Source organism: Triplophysa rosa, linkage group LG7, assembly GCF_024868665.1.
Source record: "Triplophysa rosa linkage group LG7, Trosa_1v2, whole genome shotgun sequence".
Taxonomy (NCBI): domain Eukaryota; kingdom Metazoa; phylum Chordata; class Actinopteri; order Cypriniformes; family Nemacheilidae; genus Triplophysa; species Triplophysa rosa.
Window position 1 is genome coordinate 16192601 of NC_079896.1, and position 18293 is coordinate 16210893.

At 43.0% G+C, this 18293-nt stretch overlaps 1 protein-coding gene and 1 long non-coding RNA gene across 2 annotated transcripts; both read right to left on the minus strand.

Annotated features, from left to right (window-relative positions):
• Positions 1-7741: 7741 nt before the first annotated feature.
• On the minus strand, positions 7742-10695 carry LOC130556803 (protein NYNRIN-like). The gene is made up of 3 exons (XM_057338105.1): positions 8250-10695; positions 8088-8149; positions 7742-7925 (listed from the first exon to the last, which is right to left on the minus strand). Exon 1 carries the CDS (start codon positions 9965-9967, stop codon positions 8510-8512), a length of 1458 nt encoding a protein of 485 aa, XP_057194088.1. The 5' UTR covers positions 9968-10695; the 3' UTR covers positions 7742-7925; positions 8088-8149; positions 8250-8509.
• A 4064-nt stretch (positions 10696-14759) lies between these two features.
• Positions 14760-15349, minus strand: LOC130556814 (uncharacterized). Its single transcript, XR_008963246.1, has 3 exons — positions 15148-15349; positions 14984-15047; positions 14760-14821 (listed from the first exon to the last, which is right to left on the minus strand). It is a non-coding gene; the product is annotated as an uncharacterized LOC130556814 (long non-coding RNA).
• Between the last annotated feature and the right edge of the window lie 2944 nt (positions 15350-18293).

The following is an 18293-nucleotide window of genomic DNA, read 5'->3' on the forward strand; positions in this document are numbered from 1 at the left end:
AGCTTGCCAGATCTGACTCCTTTAATAACCATACCAATAAATATAGAATCGCTCGATGACATGACCAGCAAATTGGGCACTATTGGGCACTCAAATTGGGCACTCTAATACATTAGAAGCTGTCGCACCTATGTAGTCAAAAAAGATTAATGAGAAAAACGCAGCACCATGGTACAATAGCACCACTCGCGCCCTTAAAAGAGAAACACGTAAACTGGAGCGCAAATGGAAACAAACCCAATTAGAGGTCTTTAAAATTGCGTGGAAAGAGAGTGCAAACTGTTATAAAAAGGCACTAAAAGCAGCAAAGGCTGAGCACCTGCGTAACCTCATAGAAACTAACAAAAACAATCCAAGGTTTTTATTTAGTACAGTTGCTAAACTAACAAATAAACAGACTTCACCTGACCTTGGTATTCCGCCGCACCTTGGTAGCAATGATTTCATGATTTTTTTTACAGAGAAAATCGAAAACATACGAGACAAAATAGTAAAAACTCAACCTCCAAGTCTGTCCTATAAATTAGTACCAACCATCGCCCCAAAAGAAAGGCTACAGTGTTTTTCACCTATAGAACAGGAAGATTTAATTAAACTTATTGCAACATCTAAACCTACAACTTGCTTATTAGATCCCATACCAACTAGCCCATTTATAACATTATCAACTCGTCAATTAATCTAGGCCATGTCCCAGGACCCTTTAAACTGGCCGTCATTAAGCCTCTTATCAAGAAACCAAACTTAGACCCCAATGAACTAGGAAACTATAGACCGATTTCAAATCTCCCTTACCTGTCTAAAATACTAGAAAAAGTAGTGTCCACTCAGTTGTGCTCTTTCTTACAAAATAATGACATACACGAAAAATTCCAGTCAGGCTTTAGACCGCATCATAGTACTGAAACTGCGCTCGTTAAAATTACAAACGACTTGCTTATAGCATCAGATAAAGGTAAGATCTCACTCCTAGTCCTGCTCGACCTTAGTGCTGCGTTCGATACTGTAGACCATAAAATACTTCTAGATCGCTTACACAATTATACCGGTATTCAGGGACAGGCACTACAATGGTTCAGATCTTACTTATCAGACAGACATCAATTTGTCCATTTAAATGGGGAATCATCAAATCTAACGCAAGTAAATTATGGATTACCTCAGGGATCGGTTTTAGGACCCTTGCTATTCTCCATATACATGCTGCCCCTTGGAAACATTATTAGAAAACATGGAATTAGCTTCCACTGTTATGCAGATGATACTCAGCTATATATCTCATCAAGACCAGATGATTCCTTCCAACTATCCAAATTGGCAGAGTGCATCGACGATATAAAGCATTGGATGACTTGTAATTTCCTTCTTTTAAATTCTAATAAAACAGAAATATTACTTATCGGACCAAAGACACGTGAGCAGAATATTTCGGATTATGACCTGCAAATTGAAGGCTGCACTGTTACTCCAACAAATACAGTTAAAGACCTTGGCGTTATATTAGACAGCAACCTGTCATTTAAAAATCACATCTCAAATGTCACAAAAACAGCCTTCTTCCACCTTAGAAATGTTGCCAAATTGCGAAATATTTTATGTGTGGCTGATGCAGAGAAGCTTATTCATGCATTTGTGACCTCAAGACTTGACTACTGTAATGCACTGCTTAGTGGTTGTCCTGCAGCATCAATAAACAAACTACAGTTAGTTCAGAATGCAGCTGCCAGAGTTCTAACCAGGTCCAGAAAATACGATCACATAACCCCAATGTTATCAACCCTTCACTGGTTACCCATTAAGTATCGTATTGACTTTAAAGTTCTTTTAATTACTTATAAAGCCTTAAACGGTTTAGCCCCTACCTACATAACAGAGCTTCTACCACACTACAACCCATCACGCTCTCTAAGATCTCAAAACTCCAGACTTTTGATAACACCTAGAATAACTAAATCCACCAAAGGGGGTAGAGCTTTCTCATACGTAGCACCTAAACTCTGGAATAGCCTCCCCGATACTATTCGAGGGTCAGACACACTCTCCCAATTTAAATCTAGATTAAAGACACATCTTTTCAGCCAAGCATTCACTAATACATAGCTAATGAACAGCAGCTACGCTAATTATTCTCTTTCTGTTTCTGCCCTCGCCTCGGGATGCCCATCCCGAGGTAGGGAGAGATTCCGCCAGACCCAGATGAACGTCATATGCCCATCCACAACTAGAGATTACGCCAGCTACATCTGAAAATCCCGTGCCATCCTCCTGCGAGAGCCTGCGGACTGACTGACCATCCAGCTCCATCCAAGGCAATTCCATCACCACCCAAGAAAAAGGCGACCATCTGGCCGGCCCAGCTCAGACAATTCCATCCCCAACCGAGAGCAAAGACGGACTACCTGTCACATAAATGCTAAATTTACAATACTTGGTATTTAATGCTAAACTTACATCACACGACAGCAGTTTGAAGTTATGGCTGCACTCAGTGACTTTGATTGGAGGTAGCTGGGTGGGTGTTGTAGGGAGTGGGGGGGCTTGTTGGTTGTGGTTCGGGGCGTTTCATTTGTTGGGACTGTGTGGGTCTGGTCTGGTTGGTCTTGTTTTGTGGTCGATGTCGGACAACAGAGGAATAAAGTTAATTATGCCATTACTACTTTTCCCTGGTTGTTCCTCTGTTGTCTGTTGTTGATCGCGGAATGGGACCGGGTTGGACCTGCACGGTTTCGGCGGGTGGGGCTTCCTGGGTCGCGGCTCGTGGGCTCTCCCTGTTCTTCGTGGACGTTGCTCGGTGGCTTTGGTCGGGGTCACTGAGTGCAGCCATGACACGTCAGAGGAGATCTGGCCCTCCCGGCTGAGCCTGGTTTCTCCCGAGGTTTTTTTTTCTCCATTATTCATCATTGGAGTTTGGGTTCCTCGCCACAGCAGAGCAGTGCAGTGTTGGCTTGCTCACCGGGAGCATGCATTTATTTATTTATTCATTTATTTATTAGATATTATTTATTATAATGATCTTGCTTGGTCTATAAACACCATGCACTGTGCTGTGTTTTACCTTTCTGTGTTTTTCTTATTTGCTCCTGTAAAGCTGCTTTGGAACAATGCGCATTGTGAAAAGCGCTATATAAATAAAATTGAATTGAATTGAAAATTGAAACACAGCATTTCCATCGAATAATGGAATGCATAGGTGATATAAAAAACTGGATAAGTAACAACTTTTTATTACTGAACTCGGACAAAACAGAAGTGTTACTTATTGGACCGAAAACCAATACCATACGTAACAACCAAGAATACTGCTTAACTATTGACAGATGTTCTATAAAAGCCTCATCGTCAGCTAAGAATCTTGGAGTTCTATTCGATAGTAATCTGTCATTTGACAGCCACGTGGCCAACACCTGTGAAATTGCATTTTTCCATTTTAAGAATATATCTAAACTACGTCATATGCTGTCACTATCAGATGCAGAGAAGTTCATTCATGCATTCATGACATCAAGACTAGATTACTGTAATGCACTGTTAGGTGGTTGCCCTGCAGGCTTATTACAAAAACCCCAACTAGTCCAAAACGAGGCTGCTCGAGTTCTTACATGTACAAAAAAGTATGAACATATTAGCCCGGTTCTGTCAACCTTGCACTGGTTACATATAAAGCATCGCATTAACTTTAAAATTTTGCTTATTACCTATAGAGCCCTACATGGTTTAGCTCCTCAGTACTTGAGTGAACTCCTCTTGTATTACAGTCCTTCATGTGCATTACGCTCTCAGGCGTCCTATCAGTTAGTAATACCTAGAATTTCAAAATCAAGTGCAGGTGGTAGATCATTTTCCTATCTAGCGCCTAAACTTTGGAATAGTGTTCCCTGCACTGTCCGGGAGGCAGACACACTCTGTCAGTTTAAATCTAGACTAAAGACTCATCTTTTTAATCTTGCATACACTACACCTCCATAATATAAATCTTCTGAGGGTTTAGGCTGCACTAGTTAAATCAACCGGAACCAAAAACACAACTGATGTACTTGTTGCATCAAAGAGTGCAGAACAGTACTCTACTCTCAGCCAGTCTTGTCTCATTGTTCCAAGGTTACCACAGCGAGCAGGATGCAGTTCATGGCCTGACCTGATGGTAGAGCGGAGACCTGACAAGAGCTGAGATGATAGAGCTGGATAAAGAAGGACGCGGTCACTTGACACATCTTGACCACAAAATTTCAAATGCTATTAGATTATTAATGATAATCTTAAATCTATAATTTACCTTATAATTTATTTTTATTTAGCCTTGTTGTGCAAGCACTGTTGAGTTTATGCAGAGGCAGCAGCTTTTGCCAGAGGGGAACTGGAATTCTCCTGGGTTCTCCTGGGTTTTTTTTTCTCTATTGGAGTTTTGGGTTCCTCGCCACCATTTGCATACTGTTTTGCCGGGGGGGCTGCTTTAGAATTTTAAAGTTTTACTTAATTAATATTGAATATAGGTATTTATAGTCTGTTTAATATTTGACTTCTGTTTCTCTCTCCTTTATCTTAAATGTGTGCTTTCACTGTGCGTGAGTGCGTGTCTGTGTGTGTGCGTGTCTATGTGCGTGCTTGACTGTGTGTGTGTGTGTGTGTGCGTGTGTGTGTGTGTGTGTGTGTGTGTGTGTGTTTGCATCCGTGTGTGTGTCTATGTCTATGTGTGATAGTACGTGTGCATATTGTGTGTGTGTCGGTATGTCTGTCTTCTGTGTTTTCACCTTTTTCTTGTTTTTAAAGGTATAACTTTAATTGTTTTGCTTATAGTCAATATGTCTCATGTACAGCTGCTTTGTAAACAATGAAAATTGTAAAAAGCGCTATATAAATAAAGTTGAGAGGTGACATGAGAGGTAAGGGGTACCTGTTCTTTACAGTGATGTCATTCAAACCTTGATAATCAATACAGGGGCGCAGGGAGCTGTCCTTCTTCTGAACGAAGAAAAACCCTGCACCCACAGGGGATGACGAGTGACGTATGAGACCTGACAGGAGAGACTCCTAAATGCACTTGTCCATGGCCTCTCTCTCAGGACCTGCCAGGGAATAAAGGCGGCCCTTTGGCGGAGAAGTGCCCGGGAGGAGGTTAATGGCGCAGTCGTAGGAGCGATGTGGAGGAAGAGAGGTGGCCTGGGACTTGCTGAAGACTGTGCCGAGATCATGGTACTCCACCGGGACACCGGTCAGGTCTGTGGGCTGCACCTGCGAATCACACGAAACAGAGAGAGGAGACGCGGCAGGGCCAAGAAAAGATACATGACACGAATGGCTCCACGCTAAAACAGAGTTATTCCCCCAATCCACGTGAGAATTGTGCTGTACAAGCCAAGGATGTCCCAGAACAACATGGTTACCAGGGAAATTGAGCATGTACAGCACAATACTCTCATGGTGATTCCCAGAAATAAATAGACTTACACAGGGTGTGACGTGTGTGATGGTGGAGAAAAGTTTGCCCGCGAGCATCTAGGCCTCCGCAGGCTGGGACGAGAGGAACGGCGGGAACTCCCCATTCGCGAGCTGTAGCCATGCTGATAAAGTTGCCCTCGGCCCCAGAGTCGAGGAGGGCGTGTCCAGAGTGGGAGATCCCCGGAACAGAAGTCGGAGAGGGAGTAAGTTGCGGTTGATAGGAGAGGGCGCCCACCAGCACTCTCCGGACTACTGGTGGGCCTTGGCTTTTAGCGGACAATTGATGGCAAAGTGGCCTGCTTTGCCGCAGTATAAACAGAATCCCCTAAACCAGGGGTCACCAACTAGCGGACTCCGGTCCGAATGCGGACCGCGAGATGCGTCCGTCTGGACCCAAAGCCTTTTGACATAATAAATAAATGAACGCCACATTATATTCTAATGCAATCAAATTTATACCAGGCACATCAAGGTCTGCTCAGTAGCAGTTTGGGTCCTATGGCGCCACGGACAGTTAACATATGTGGCGCGCACTGTTGCTACGTTCAGAAGTCGATGAGTGAAGAGAGCCGAGACATAGAGACAGACTCGCTGCACAGCGCGCAGACGTAGCTCTCAGTGACTGAAAAACAATGTCCTTTTCAAAAGTTAGAAAAGTTGATGCTGAAAACCATGTTTTCCAAGATGAATGGCTCGAGAGATTTGCATTTATTCTTCCTGTATCGACATGCACAAGACCGGTTTGTCTCATTTGCTCAGAGTCTGTTGCGGTTGTCAAAAGTGGAAACCTTAAACGGCATTATGAAATTAGACAGAGACACTATGAAGAAACTTGCCCGCAGCAGTCCTAGGTAAGGACACGGAAAATATATTAGCTCAAAGCCCGGTAGTAGCGATCTACACGGGTCCTCCCTCACTCACTTACCGCCCAACAACCTGCATATGAATGTTCCCTAAGAATACAGTGGATCTTAGGAAAACATAACAAGCCCTTTACTGATGGGAAAATAGTAAAAGAGTGCGTGGAGGCTGTGTGTGAAACACTTTTAGAAGGAAAATAAAGACATGAACTAAAAGAAAATATTAAACAAACCCCCCATTCAGCTGCAACAGCCACAAGAAGAGCTGAAAATGTTATCAGAGGATGTTCAGTCACAGCTTGATGCTGCTATTTGTTAATCTCAGTTCAGCAGAAAACAACACATTAGTTTTCTTTTAAAGTTGTTAATATTGAAATGAATGTATAGGTTTAGAGATTAGGGCATTTTGCACATTTTCCTTCATTATATTGTTGTCAGACATCGTAGTGCCGTCGTATAGATATGAAAAGACATGTTTATTTCTTTGGTCTGCCAAAAACCATGAATTCATGTTTTTAGGTATTTAATTCTCCGGACCTCGGCTGGTAAGGAGGGTTCGTTTACTGGACCTCAAGCGATTTTAGTTGAAGACTCCTGCCCTAAACGTTCCCCTAACGTTATAGAAACCATGAAACTAACGTTTTATTTCCGTACAGACAACCAAAAACAAACCTTAAAAAAACTTTCTGGGAACCAGAAACTAACGTTAGGTGAACGTTCCCAGAATGTTAGCCTAAAATATTTTTCTTGTGTCCGTTTGGCCTTACTACACTTCAGTAATGAATACATCCATACTGTGTTTTTATCCATCGCTTGTCTAATCTAATTAAAATAGGTCAAATACATCATCCCACACAATATGGAGGATGAAATCAATGCATTAGATTATTCTTTTAGCCTAATAATTCCTTTTTCATTACTGAAGTACCCTAATTTTCGATTTAAACGGCACAGTATATAATTTCTAAAAAAAGTACACAGTGTGTAGGCCTACATCAACATCAGACATTATAGATATTTTAGGGTGACCATGAGCCATTTCTTGCCAGGATTTGGATGCGTCTTCTGGGAGTCGCATTTGTCGACCGCATACGTCATCGAGGTTTATTATTTCAGGTTTAATTTTATAAAAGCAGCCGTTATATGTGGCCAGGGCCGTGCAAAAGCAATGGCACCGGACACAGGATGAAAAGTCAAAACGGGGTCTTTTATTCCAGACTACACTTTAATCTGTGCAGCGTTAATTTTGGTACAATTTGGGAATCAGAGAGAGGGCGTGGATTACAACAATCGAATAATGTACGGCTAACATAGACAACGGTAGCAGCCTGCTGGAAAATAAACAAACACAAGAGTGTTAAAACAAAAAGTAAGCTGCTGCAATTCCATCAGAAATACATGAAAGTAAAATCTCCACAACATATTCAACTCTTCAGAATGGTCGATATATTACGCACATGTTAAACACGAATTCCCCATTTAACTAATAATTGCTTCAGTAACACTGTACACAACATTGTACACAAGCATATTACACAACCATACAAATGAATTAATAACAACTCGCTGTTGTTTCTTCACGCTGGTGCACAACACACTAACACAGCATGTGACAAACTCGCCTCTTTCCTGTATATAGCATAGCAGACAAAGTACAAAACTCCGTATGAACATTTAGAACCCGATTACATTCAGATTACACCATTTTGTACACATTCCCACAGAACATGCATACACAAGACCAACAAACAGTTTTCTTACAAGAGAAATAAACAAATTAAAAACACTCACTCTCGATGTGTCTCGCGGTTCCTGGAGCACACACGAGGGCCTTATGAAACACTTTCTCCCCTCTTAATTCAGCAAAATAACCACATATTAATGCTGGTACCGCAAGTTAAACACACAATACGCTCGAATTTTACACTGATTTTATAACATTGAGTCACTTACGCTCTTCAAAAGTATCCCTTTACCACGCGAGCACTGTTCGAGCCGCCTGATCAACCGCGCTGCTCACCGGAGGAACACAAGAGCAAGACTCCTCAGCTCATTATCACCTCTTAAAGGGCCAGCGTAACATTTCTACCAGCGACTAAAAAGGATCGGATAACCCATACCCCTCCGAGGGATCTATTAGTTTCAGAGGTTTCTAGCATTAACTTTGTGACCCGGTTACACTCTCCCCTGCTGGTAGTCAACGTCCTCGGTGACTATAAACACTCATCATCTAGCCCTCCTTGCAGCTTCCCGGACGTATACAGCACCATGCCCGCCAACACTTGGGAAAGCACATCAGGAGTAAAGGTCACTGCATTGCAAGCCGTCTTGGGTAATCTGTTTGGGTTACCGTGTACCCCTGCACTCGCTCTTGGCGTTCTACGTGGTGTAGGGCAAGGCACTTTTACAAGGCACTCGTGGCACTTCTTTCTAGGAATTGGCACAGGCCTCAACTGTGGACTTTCAGCAGGTAAGTGGATACTTTCATTCCCAAGCTCTATCGATGCTGGCTGCACATTCAGGGTGTCCTCAGGTTCCACATGACTTCCTGGTCCAGAGCACATATTACTCTGAGCAGGTTCCTCTACCTCCTCATCCAGGCAGGCTTCAAGCTCGAAAACTGGCTGTTCAGGATCCTCTGATGGTAGAGTTACTGCTTGCATCTCTCTTGGACATGTAACTTCCTCCACCAGAACACATTCTGCCTCTAGTGAGGGCATCTCGGGTTCAGAAACTCGAGTATGTAATTCTCTTTCAGGGGGTTTCTGACTCCTTGGTCTGGGCACGGGGACTGGATTTCCACAGGGACGGAGGTTGGATCTATGCACCCTTTTTATTGGGCCTCCTTCAATAGGCTCCACCGTGTATGTTGATCTCTGAACCTCTGAGACTCTGTACAGTGTGGGCGCCCAAGCTTCCTGAATCTTGTTTCTTCCAGGCGGCCGATGTCGCAGGTATACATGTTGTCCAACCTCTACGGCAGGGCAATATACCTTTCCTTCTTGCTGTGCCGTCCTCTCAGCAGCCTTCCTTTCAGCATACTCCTTCGCTCGGGAATGTGCCTCTCGAAGTCGTTCCTGGTGTACCTTTAGCCAGTCAGATCCATTCTCTGTTGCAGGTTCCTGGCCCAATAGAGCATCAATCGGCAGATGTGGCTGGATACCAAATAACAGGTAATATGGAGAGTACCCAGTGGAGGAATGTGGTGTGACATTATATGCATACACAAGCTCAGATAAGTGTTCAGGCCACCTGCGCTTCTTTTCAGGTGGAAGAGACCTCAGGAGGTCGTGGAGAGTTCTGTTAAACCTCTCACACTGAGGATTTCCTTGGGGATGGTGAGGTGTCGTGCGAGTCTTCTTAACCCCATATAGCCGGCAGAGTTCTGTGATAACAGCACTTTCAAAGTTTCTGCCCTGGTCGGAGTGCAAGCGTTGCGGCACTCCATACTTCAGGAACCATTCCCTGAGTAGAATCTTTGCAGTGGTTTCGGTTTTTTGGTCACGTGCAGGAAATGCTTGACTGAATTTAGTGAACACATCAGTCACTACTAGGACATTCTCCCGTCCATCTGTGGCTGGTTCAAGTGTGGTGAAATCTACCGCCACAACCTCCAGTGGTCGGGAGGCCAAAAAGGATGTCCAGGGCGCTTTAATCTTGGGCTGTGGCATCTTTGCTAGGACACAGCGCTGACACCTCTTCACCCACTGTTCCACGTCCCCTTACATCCCTCCCCAGAAACATCTCTGCTTTAACAGGCACAGGGTCCTTTCTATACCCTGATGTCCCATCTGATCGTGGACATTCTTCAAGACTTGGTGAGTCAGACAGGTGGGTATCAACAGCTGGTGACACTCTCCAACCTGGACATCGTCAATTACCCGGTATAAGAGGCCATTCTTTTCTCTTATCTTCTGCCATTGCTTCAGGAGACACTGCACAGGTTTAGCCAGCCCTAGTTTCTCCTGGCGGGTAGGTTTCCTTTTCTGGCTCCAGAATCTTTCAAACACACTGAGGGTGGGATCAGCCTCCTGAAACTGTCGGAGTTCGTCGTTCGAATATCCTGGCAAAGTGGGGGTGTTCTCACATTCCACATTATCCTCCTCAGCCAACGAAGCCTGTAACAGTCTGACTTTACTGCCCTCAACTCCTGCTACCAACAAGTCTGGTCCCAGAGCCGTTCCTGTCCTAAGGGAGTTACAGATTGCCAGGCAGCCATCATACTCTGTGTCCTCACTTTCAGGCTCAGGTTCATCGGGTCCTGGTCTCCTGGACAGGGCGTCAGCTGCTGTGTTGCATCGCCCAGGGCGGTACTTGACACCAAAATCGAAAACCGCGAGCTGAGCAGCCCATCGCTGTTCAACAGCGCCTAGTTTAGCGGTGTTGAGGTGACAAAGGGGATTATTGTCCGTTAGAATGGTAAACTTGGACCCAAGAAGGTAACTCCGAAACTTCTCCGTGACCGCCCACTTCAGTGCTAACAACTCCAGCTTCATGCTGCTGTAGTTATGATCATTTTTTTCTGCTCCTCGTAACCTCCTACTTGCAAAGGCTATCACGGTTCTTCGACCTTGCTGGTACTGGTACAAGATGGCACCCAACCCAAGACTGCTGGCATCCGTCTCGATCACAAAAGGTAGGCTAAAGTCAGCATAACCCAAAGTAGGTGCACTAGTCAGCTGGTTTTTGAGTTGGTCAAAAGCCATACTGCACTGAGAGGTCCAAACACTCTTAAACACCTCAGATGCCTTGCCCGGCCTTGTCTCTCGAAGGCACACATTCACTACATCGTGCAATGGCCCAGCTATTTGGGAGAAGCTCTGAATGAATCTTCTATAATAGCTGCAGAATCCCAGGAATGATCTAAGCTCCTTCAGTGTACTAGGAGTCGGCCACTCACGGACTGCATTGATTTTCTCCGGGTCCGTACTCACACCTCGTGCTGAAACTTGATGTCCCAGGAACCGGACTTCAGGCTGCAGAAAATGACACTTCTCCACTTTCACTTTAAGCCCTGTTTCTCTCAACCTTTTAAACACAGTTTCCAGCCTCACTAGATGTTCGTCGAAAGTGGATGAGTACACCAACAGGTCGTCCAAGTAGATGAGCACAATTTGGAAAACCAAGTCACTCATGACAGCCTGCGTGAGGCGCTGGAATGTGGCGGGTGCATTGCAAAGCCCGAAGGGCATACGTCTGAATTCATATAGCCCGAACGGCGTGATGAATGCTGTCCGGTGCCTGTCTTTCTCGTCAACTGCAACTTGATGGTACCCACTAGCAAGATCTATTGTTGAAAACATCTGGGCTCCACCCAACGCATCCAAGCTCTCATCTATACGTGGCAATGGGAAAGCGTCACGTTTGGTCTTAGAGTTTAGTCTCCTATAATCCACACACAGCCTCAAACTCCCGTCAGTCTTGCGTACCAACACGACTGGGGAAGCATAAGAGCTACAGCTTTCGTGTATCACACCCTTCCTAAGCAGTCCAGAGATATGCTCTCTGACTTCTTCGAATTGGGTAGGTGGTATGCGGCGGTAAGGCTGAGAGATAGGAGTGTCGTCCATCAAGGGAATCTTGTGCTTCACCAGGTCGGTGTACCCCAGATCCTCATCATGAACTGCAAACACATCCACATATTGTCTAAGTAATGCCCCTAGCCTGGTTTGCTGTTCCGGGGTGCCTCCTACACGCAGTTTATTTAAGAGATCCTTTAGATCAGAGTCAGACTCTGCTTCAACTTTCCGCTCCATGGTCACTTCTTCCTGATCGATGGAGATGCGCTGAAATCTCACCTCATAGGGATTATTCTCAACACACTGACATGGATGAAGTATTCCGAGTCGAGCTTTCGTAGGAAGCCAAACATCCTCCTGGGAAAAGTTCACGACTTGAACTGGAAACACTCGATTACATGATGACACTAAGGTGGGCAGGGGAATCAATCCACTTGGCAGTGGTGTGCTTCCTGGTTCCAACAACAGCCAAGAACCGGGGTCAAGAGCTCGCTTGTTTACTCTGGCGTAGACTGTGGCTACAGAAGATGCTGGGACATGTGTTTTGTTATGGCCCGTTACTCTGGCGGCTGACAGTGTCCTGACCATCTCTACTTCCTGTACTCGATGAAAGGCCTCTCGCCACACAGAGTCAAGCTTTCCTTCTAGGGTGGTGTCAAACTCTGTGAGTGCCAGCTGTCTGCATCGTTGAGCGATGTTCATGCCTATGATACCCGGGGTAGTTGAGTCTGGCTCTGCAGTATCACCGTCACGAATTATCAGGAATCCGCACTCGGGTACAGTTAAACCCATCACTTCAATGTCCAATTCAACATACCCCAAATAGGGCAGGGGTAGCTTATTTGCTGCAGTTATCCTTAGCCACTTAGCAGTGCAATGAAGGTCATGGTCTTCCCCATGGAGGTGCTCTCGGAAGAAGCTTTCTGCTAAAGTACTCACATTACTACCTGTGTCTAGTAGGCATCTGACTGGAACACCACCAATGTGAATGTCAACTTCAGGGCACTTCCCAACTGCACGCTCCAGAAAACGTTCTTTGGTTAAGGGGTTACATGACGAGCCTTCTGGTTTTCCTCGCATCGCTCGGCTCACCGCAATGGAGGGACCCCGTTTCCCTGTACCGCAGGACCTGTAGCAGTAGTGGACTGGCCTCTGGAATTATGTGTTATGTTGCACTGTCTAGCTATATGTCCCACTCCTTCACATTTTAAGCAGATGGGTTGGCCATCATCGGTATACTTGGGCTTAAATTTTGGCTTCCCACCCTGATTGTTACTCGAGCTTTTTTGTACAGCCAGTTCACGAACTGCATTGGTGAGTTCCCCAATAGCTTTACCCTGTTGAGCGATCATCTGGACTACCTCTTGCAAGGTCACAGCAACGTCACTTTGCTCAGCATTAGCCGGGTTTGACTGCTCTGACATCTCAGAACCTGAACTCACAATACCTCGATTCCTGGCCACATTAGAAGCACGGGGTTGATCTTCCGCAACCCACAGCATAGCCTCTTCACGAACACCAAACAGAGTGGACTGAGGCTTTTCCCTGACCATCTTGCGCAATTCTCTACGCAGGGCTCCGTCTCTGACACCTTCTATGAACTGGTCTCTTAAGTTTAGCTGAGGGTCAGCAACACCATTCGCCGACTGCTGGAGAGCAGAGTTGAGAAGCTGAGAGAGTGCATGAGAATAATCACGAAAATCTTCTCCCTCTAACTGCTTGCGTGCATAGAAAGCATGCAACAGCTGTGGGGTGGTACGTTTCTCCCTAAAAGCTCCCCTCAAATATGAAAACAGATCTTGAGGTGGTTTTGCACCTCCCCCCATACACAGCTTGACCTCATCTAAGGCTGAACCTCTTAAATGAGAAAGAATGAAATCTACTTGATCATCAGGATTTAAACCCCTTACTCTGATTACTCGTTCAACCTCATCAATGAACTCATCGACGGTCTGACCATCTTTAGCAAGATCACCACTGAATGGTACAATTTGACGTTCCCTTGGAATGTACACATAAGACCTGGTTGATACATTACTTAAATTGGACAGGGCAGACATTACTTGGTCGTGTTTTTGACCAAGCTCAAAAATTTGTGACTGCAGCTGTGCTACTGGATTACCTCCATCACCGGAGTCGACAGCATCAACACTGTCCATGTCATGGCTGGTTCCAGCCCGAGCAGCTGGCTCATTTTGGTCCTGGTCCATCCTTTTGTAATGTCTCTACCTTAAAAGGCACAGTCCTGAAACAGTCACTGCAGTATGAAGATGAGGTTTCTTTTAGCCTTCTTGCCACTGAGCGTAACAACCGTGTAAACACCCTCCTGCGTTGCTGAAAGCTGGTCGCTGGCTCTCCCACAGGCTCTCCAGACACGTCACACCCCGTTGTTGATCCTCTTTGGCGATGGCTTTGACCTCCTCTTTACCACTACCGTTGTCTATGATGCTCCAACTCCCTCTTTTGGGACTGTCACCCAAAAAGCAATCAATGGAACCCCACTCCTGGTACCAAGAATCTCTGTGGCCAGGTCCGTGCAAAAGCAATGGCACCGGACACAGGATGAAAAGTCAAAATGGGGTCTTTTATTCCAGACTACACTTTAATCTGTGCAGCGTTAATTTTGGTACAATTTGGGAATCAGAGAGAGGGCGTGGATTACAACAATCGAATAATGTACGGCTAACATAGACAACGGTAGCAGCCTGCTGGAAAATAAACAAACACAAGAGTGTTAAAACAAAAAGTAAGCTGCTGCAATTCCATCAGAAATACATGAAAGTAAAATCTCCACAACATATTCAACTCTTCAGAATGGTCGATATATTACGCACATGTTAAACACGAATTCCCCATTTAACTAATAATTGCTTCAGTAACACTGTACACAACATTGTACACAAGCATATTACACAACCATACAAATGAATTAATAACAACTCTCTGTTGTTTCTTCACGCTGGTGCACAACACACTAACACAGCATGTGACAAACTCGCCTCTTTCCTGTATATAGCATAGCAGACAAAGTACAAAACTCCGTATGAACATTTAGAACCCGATTACATTCAGATTACACCATTTTGTACACATTCCCACAGAACATGCATACACAAGACCAACAAACAGTTTTCTTACAAGAGAAATAAACAAATTAAAAACACTCACTCTCGATGTGTCTCGCGGTTCCTGGAGCACACACACGAGGGCCTTATGAAACACTTTCTCCCCTCTTAATTCAGCAAAATAACCACATATTAATGCTGGTACCGCAAGTTAAACACACAATACGCTCGAATTTTACACTGATTTTATAACATTGAGTCACTTACGCTCTTCAAAAGTATCCCTTTACCACGCGAGCACTGTTCGAGCCGCCTGATCAACCGCGCTGCTCACCGGAGGAACACAAGAGCAAGACTCCTCAGCTCATTATCACCTCTTAAAGGGCCAGCGTAACATTTCTACCAGCGACTAAAAAGGATCGGATAACCCATACCCCTCCGAGGGATCTATTAGTTTCAGAGGTTTCTAGCATTAACTTTGTGACCCGGTTACATATATTTCAAGGTAAGAATGACTACAATGAACTACAATGATTATACGTCTGAAGCGATGTTACATTTTAATTGTATGATTCTTTTTTTTACTAAAATGTGAGAACCTCGATGACGTATGCTGTTGACAAACTTCCGACTCCCGGAAGATGCGCCCAAATCAAGGCAAGGTCGCATGCGGGAGAAATGGCTCATATGGTCACCCTATTGAAATAAAATAACCAATGACTTCAACACAATATTTAAAGCTAATTAAATTATCTTCAGGCTAACAATATTCTTGTCTCACCACAGAAGTATATCGCGGCTCCGTCTTTAGATAATCAAAAGCCCTGAGTTTCAGTCCTTACATTATGGTCTGTTGATTTAGATGTGTCAAATCAATCGAAAATAACTAAAATATAAGTTTACTCTCAAATCTGTACGTTTTTAAATAAAAAATAAAGTAAATAAACCGCTAAACTAATGTGTTAGTGGGTGAGGAACGAAATGACCGTTCAATTTTAAATGACAGGAGTGCGCGGCAGAGCGGAGAATGCACGTGCTCGAGCGCACACACATACAGTAACAGACAACCACACTAAAGAATTACACATGTATATATATGATTGTATTTTCATTTAGCTTAACTAGTTTATTATTTTCAGCCATTAAAGGGCACATTTATTAATTTCATTTGGTCAGTATAACATGTGTTAATGTGATCTTATAATTTCTGTATTGCACGTTACTGACGTTTACCAGTTTTGACTATTTTTACCATTAAAAAATAACCATCAGGGAACGTTATTTTCTGGTTGCAAAATAATAACCATAAAAGAACCATCAGGTAACGTTATTTTCTGGTAGCAAAATAATAACCAAAAAAGAACCATCAGGGAACGTTGTTTTCTGGTTATTTTCTGGTTGCAAAAAAATAACCAATACATACCATCAGCAAACGTTACTTTCTGGTTATTTTCTGGTTGCAAAAATGACCAAAAATAACCATCAGGGAACGCTATTTTCTGGTTATTTAAAAAAAACAGCCTGCAACGTTCTGGGAACTAATCACAACGTTATTTGAGGACGTGGCTAGGACGTTTCTGGAACGTAAGCAAACATTCTAAGAAATGGAATGCTGCCAAGACGTCGTCAGAACGTGATCACAAAGTAATGTCACCATGACCAAATGAAGACTGGCGACGTCGTCAGAACATACTGTTTTAGCTGGGTTATTACTACACTGTAAAAAAAATATCGTACGGTCAAATCACTGGCAGCAGCGGCTGCCAAACAAAAACCATAAAATTAAGATGAAACTCCGTAAATCAAATAATGGGGAAAAACATTACATTTACGTAATTTTTCTTTAAATGTTTCACAGGGAAACAATTTTTACGATCAAACACCTTCAATAAAGTGACTGCACATAAGGTTTTACGGAAAAATGTTATTTTATGCTTTTTTTTCTGAATTATAATGATAAACCTCCTTAAAATATGTGAAAGTACTAATGTTCTGCAGAAAAACACTGTTATTTTACAGTTTCTTTCCTGAATTTTTTCAGTCAAATACAGTAAATGCACTTAATATTCTGTAACTTTACAGATATTGTCCATGAATTACTAGTCAGATACTGTCAATAAAATGAAAAACATGTTTAGGATTGTAGAATAACATTTTCTTTAGGTAAAAATATTAATCATGAACACAATCACCATAATTTGTAAAAGTACACTCGGAATACACAAAGATTAACTTCTTTACAGTACAGAATTACAGTATACGCTTTAAACAAATGGTTGAATATAATAAAGTAAATAATAAGTACATCACCATACAATACATTCATCAAATTCTTATAAAACAAACTTTTAATCCTGGAGAAATACAAAACAGTGTCAAGTTGTGTTGAAAACATTTACACTGGGTCACAAATAGATATTGGAGAAAGTTTTGATAGTATATTTGGACAAACATCAAACTGTCAGAATAAGTAAATCATACCATAAGTAAAAATATACCACAAAAAAGTCAATGAGACTGTGGCAATATGCAATGTAGTAGACAAAGGACTAAATGTGCCATCATTATACATTATGGCAATGTGAATACAGAGTATACTGTTAGAAAACAAGTTACAAGTTGCAATGCTAACTTAAATGTAAGTCTTATAACTTCCATCATTAAATCAGCAAAGCAAGTCACCAGTTTAAAGGAATAGACAATGTTTCTTTCACAAATTATGTAAATGTTTAACTGTACGTGGATGTTATTACAGTATTAAGCATATACAGTTGTGCTCAAAAGTTTACACACCCTTGCAGAATCTGGAAAAAGCTGTTGGCAGCACTGGATGTTTCCATCTATTGTAATAGTTGTGTATGAGTCTCTTGATTGTCCTCGATGTAAACAGAGGAATCTCAACATCATACAGTTACTGCTGGACATGAGTCAAATATCCAGAAATGCTGAAAAAGCAAAGATTGTGGAGGACCTGGGTGATTGTTTTGAAGACCAGTGGACAGTCTAATGACTCATGACAAACAGGAAACCTTTAAACTATGACTAAACATAAAAACTGTCATTGATTGTTTAGGTAACATCATACAGCATTAAGAATCAGGGGCATGTAAACTTTTGCCCTGGGCTATTTTTAGAAATTCTGTTATTAGTCTTTAGTGTGAACTATATGTTAACATTTCTTTAGTGAAATAACTTGCTCAGGGCAGGACTAAATTAAAAATAAACCTTAATTTTCAAAAATCCTCTTATTTTCCAAAAGTTTCTGTCAGGGTTCTGGTAGACGGAGAGCACACCACGGAGGTAGATAAGAAAAAGGAGTTTATTTCAAAAACGGGAATATCCAAAAACAGGTAAGTATTTCAAAAACGGGAATATCCAAAAACAGGTAAGTATTTCAAAAACGGGAATATCCA

What these genes read in the sequence shown, in the direction of transcription:
- LOC130556803 (XM_057338105.1), bottom strand. Translation starts at nt 9,967, where the DNA reads ATGCCACAGCCCAAGATTAAAGCGCCCTGGACATCCTTTTTGGCCTCC.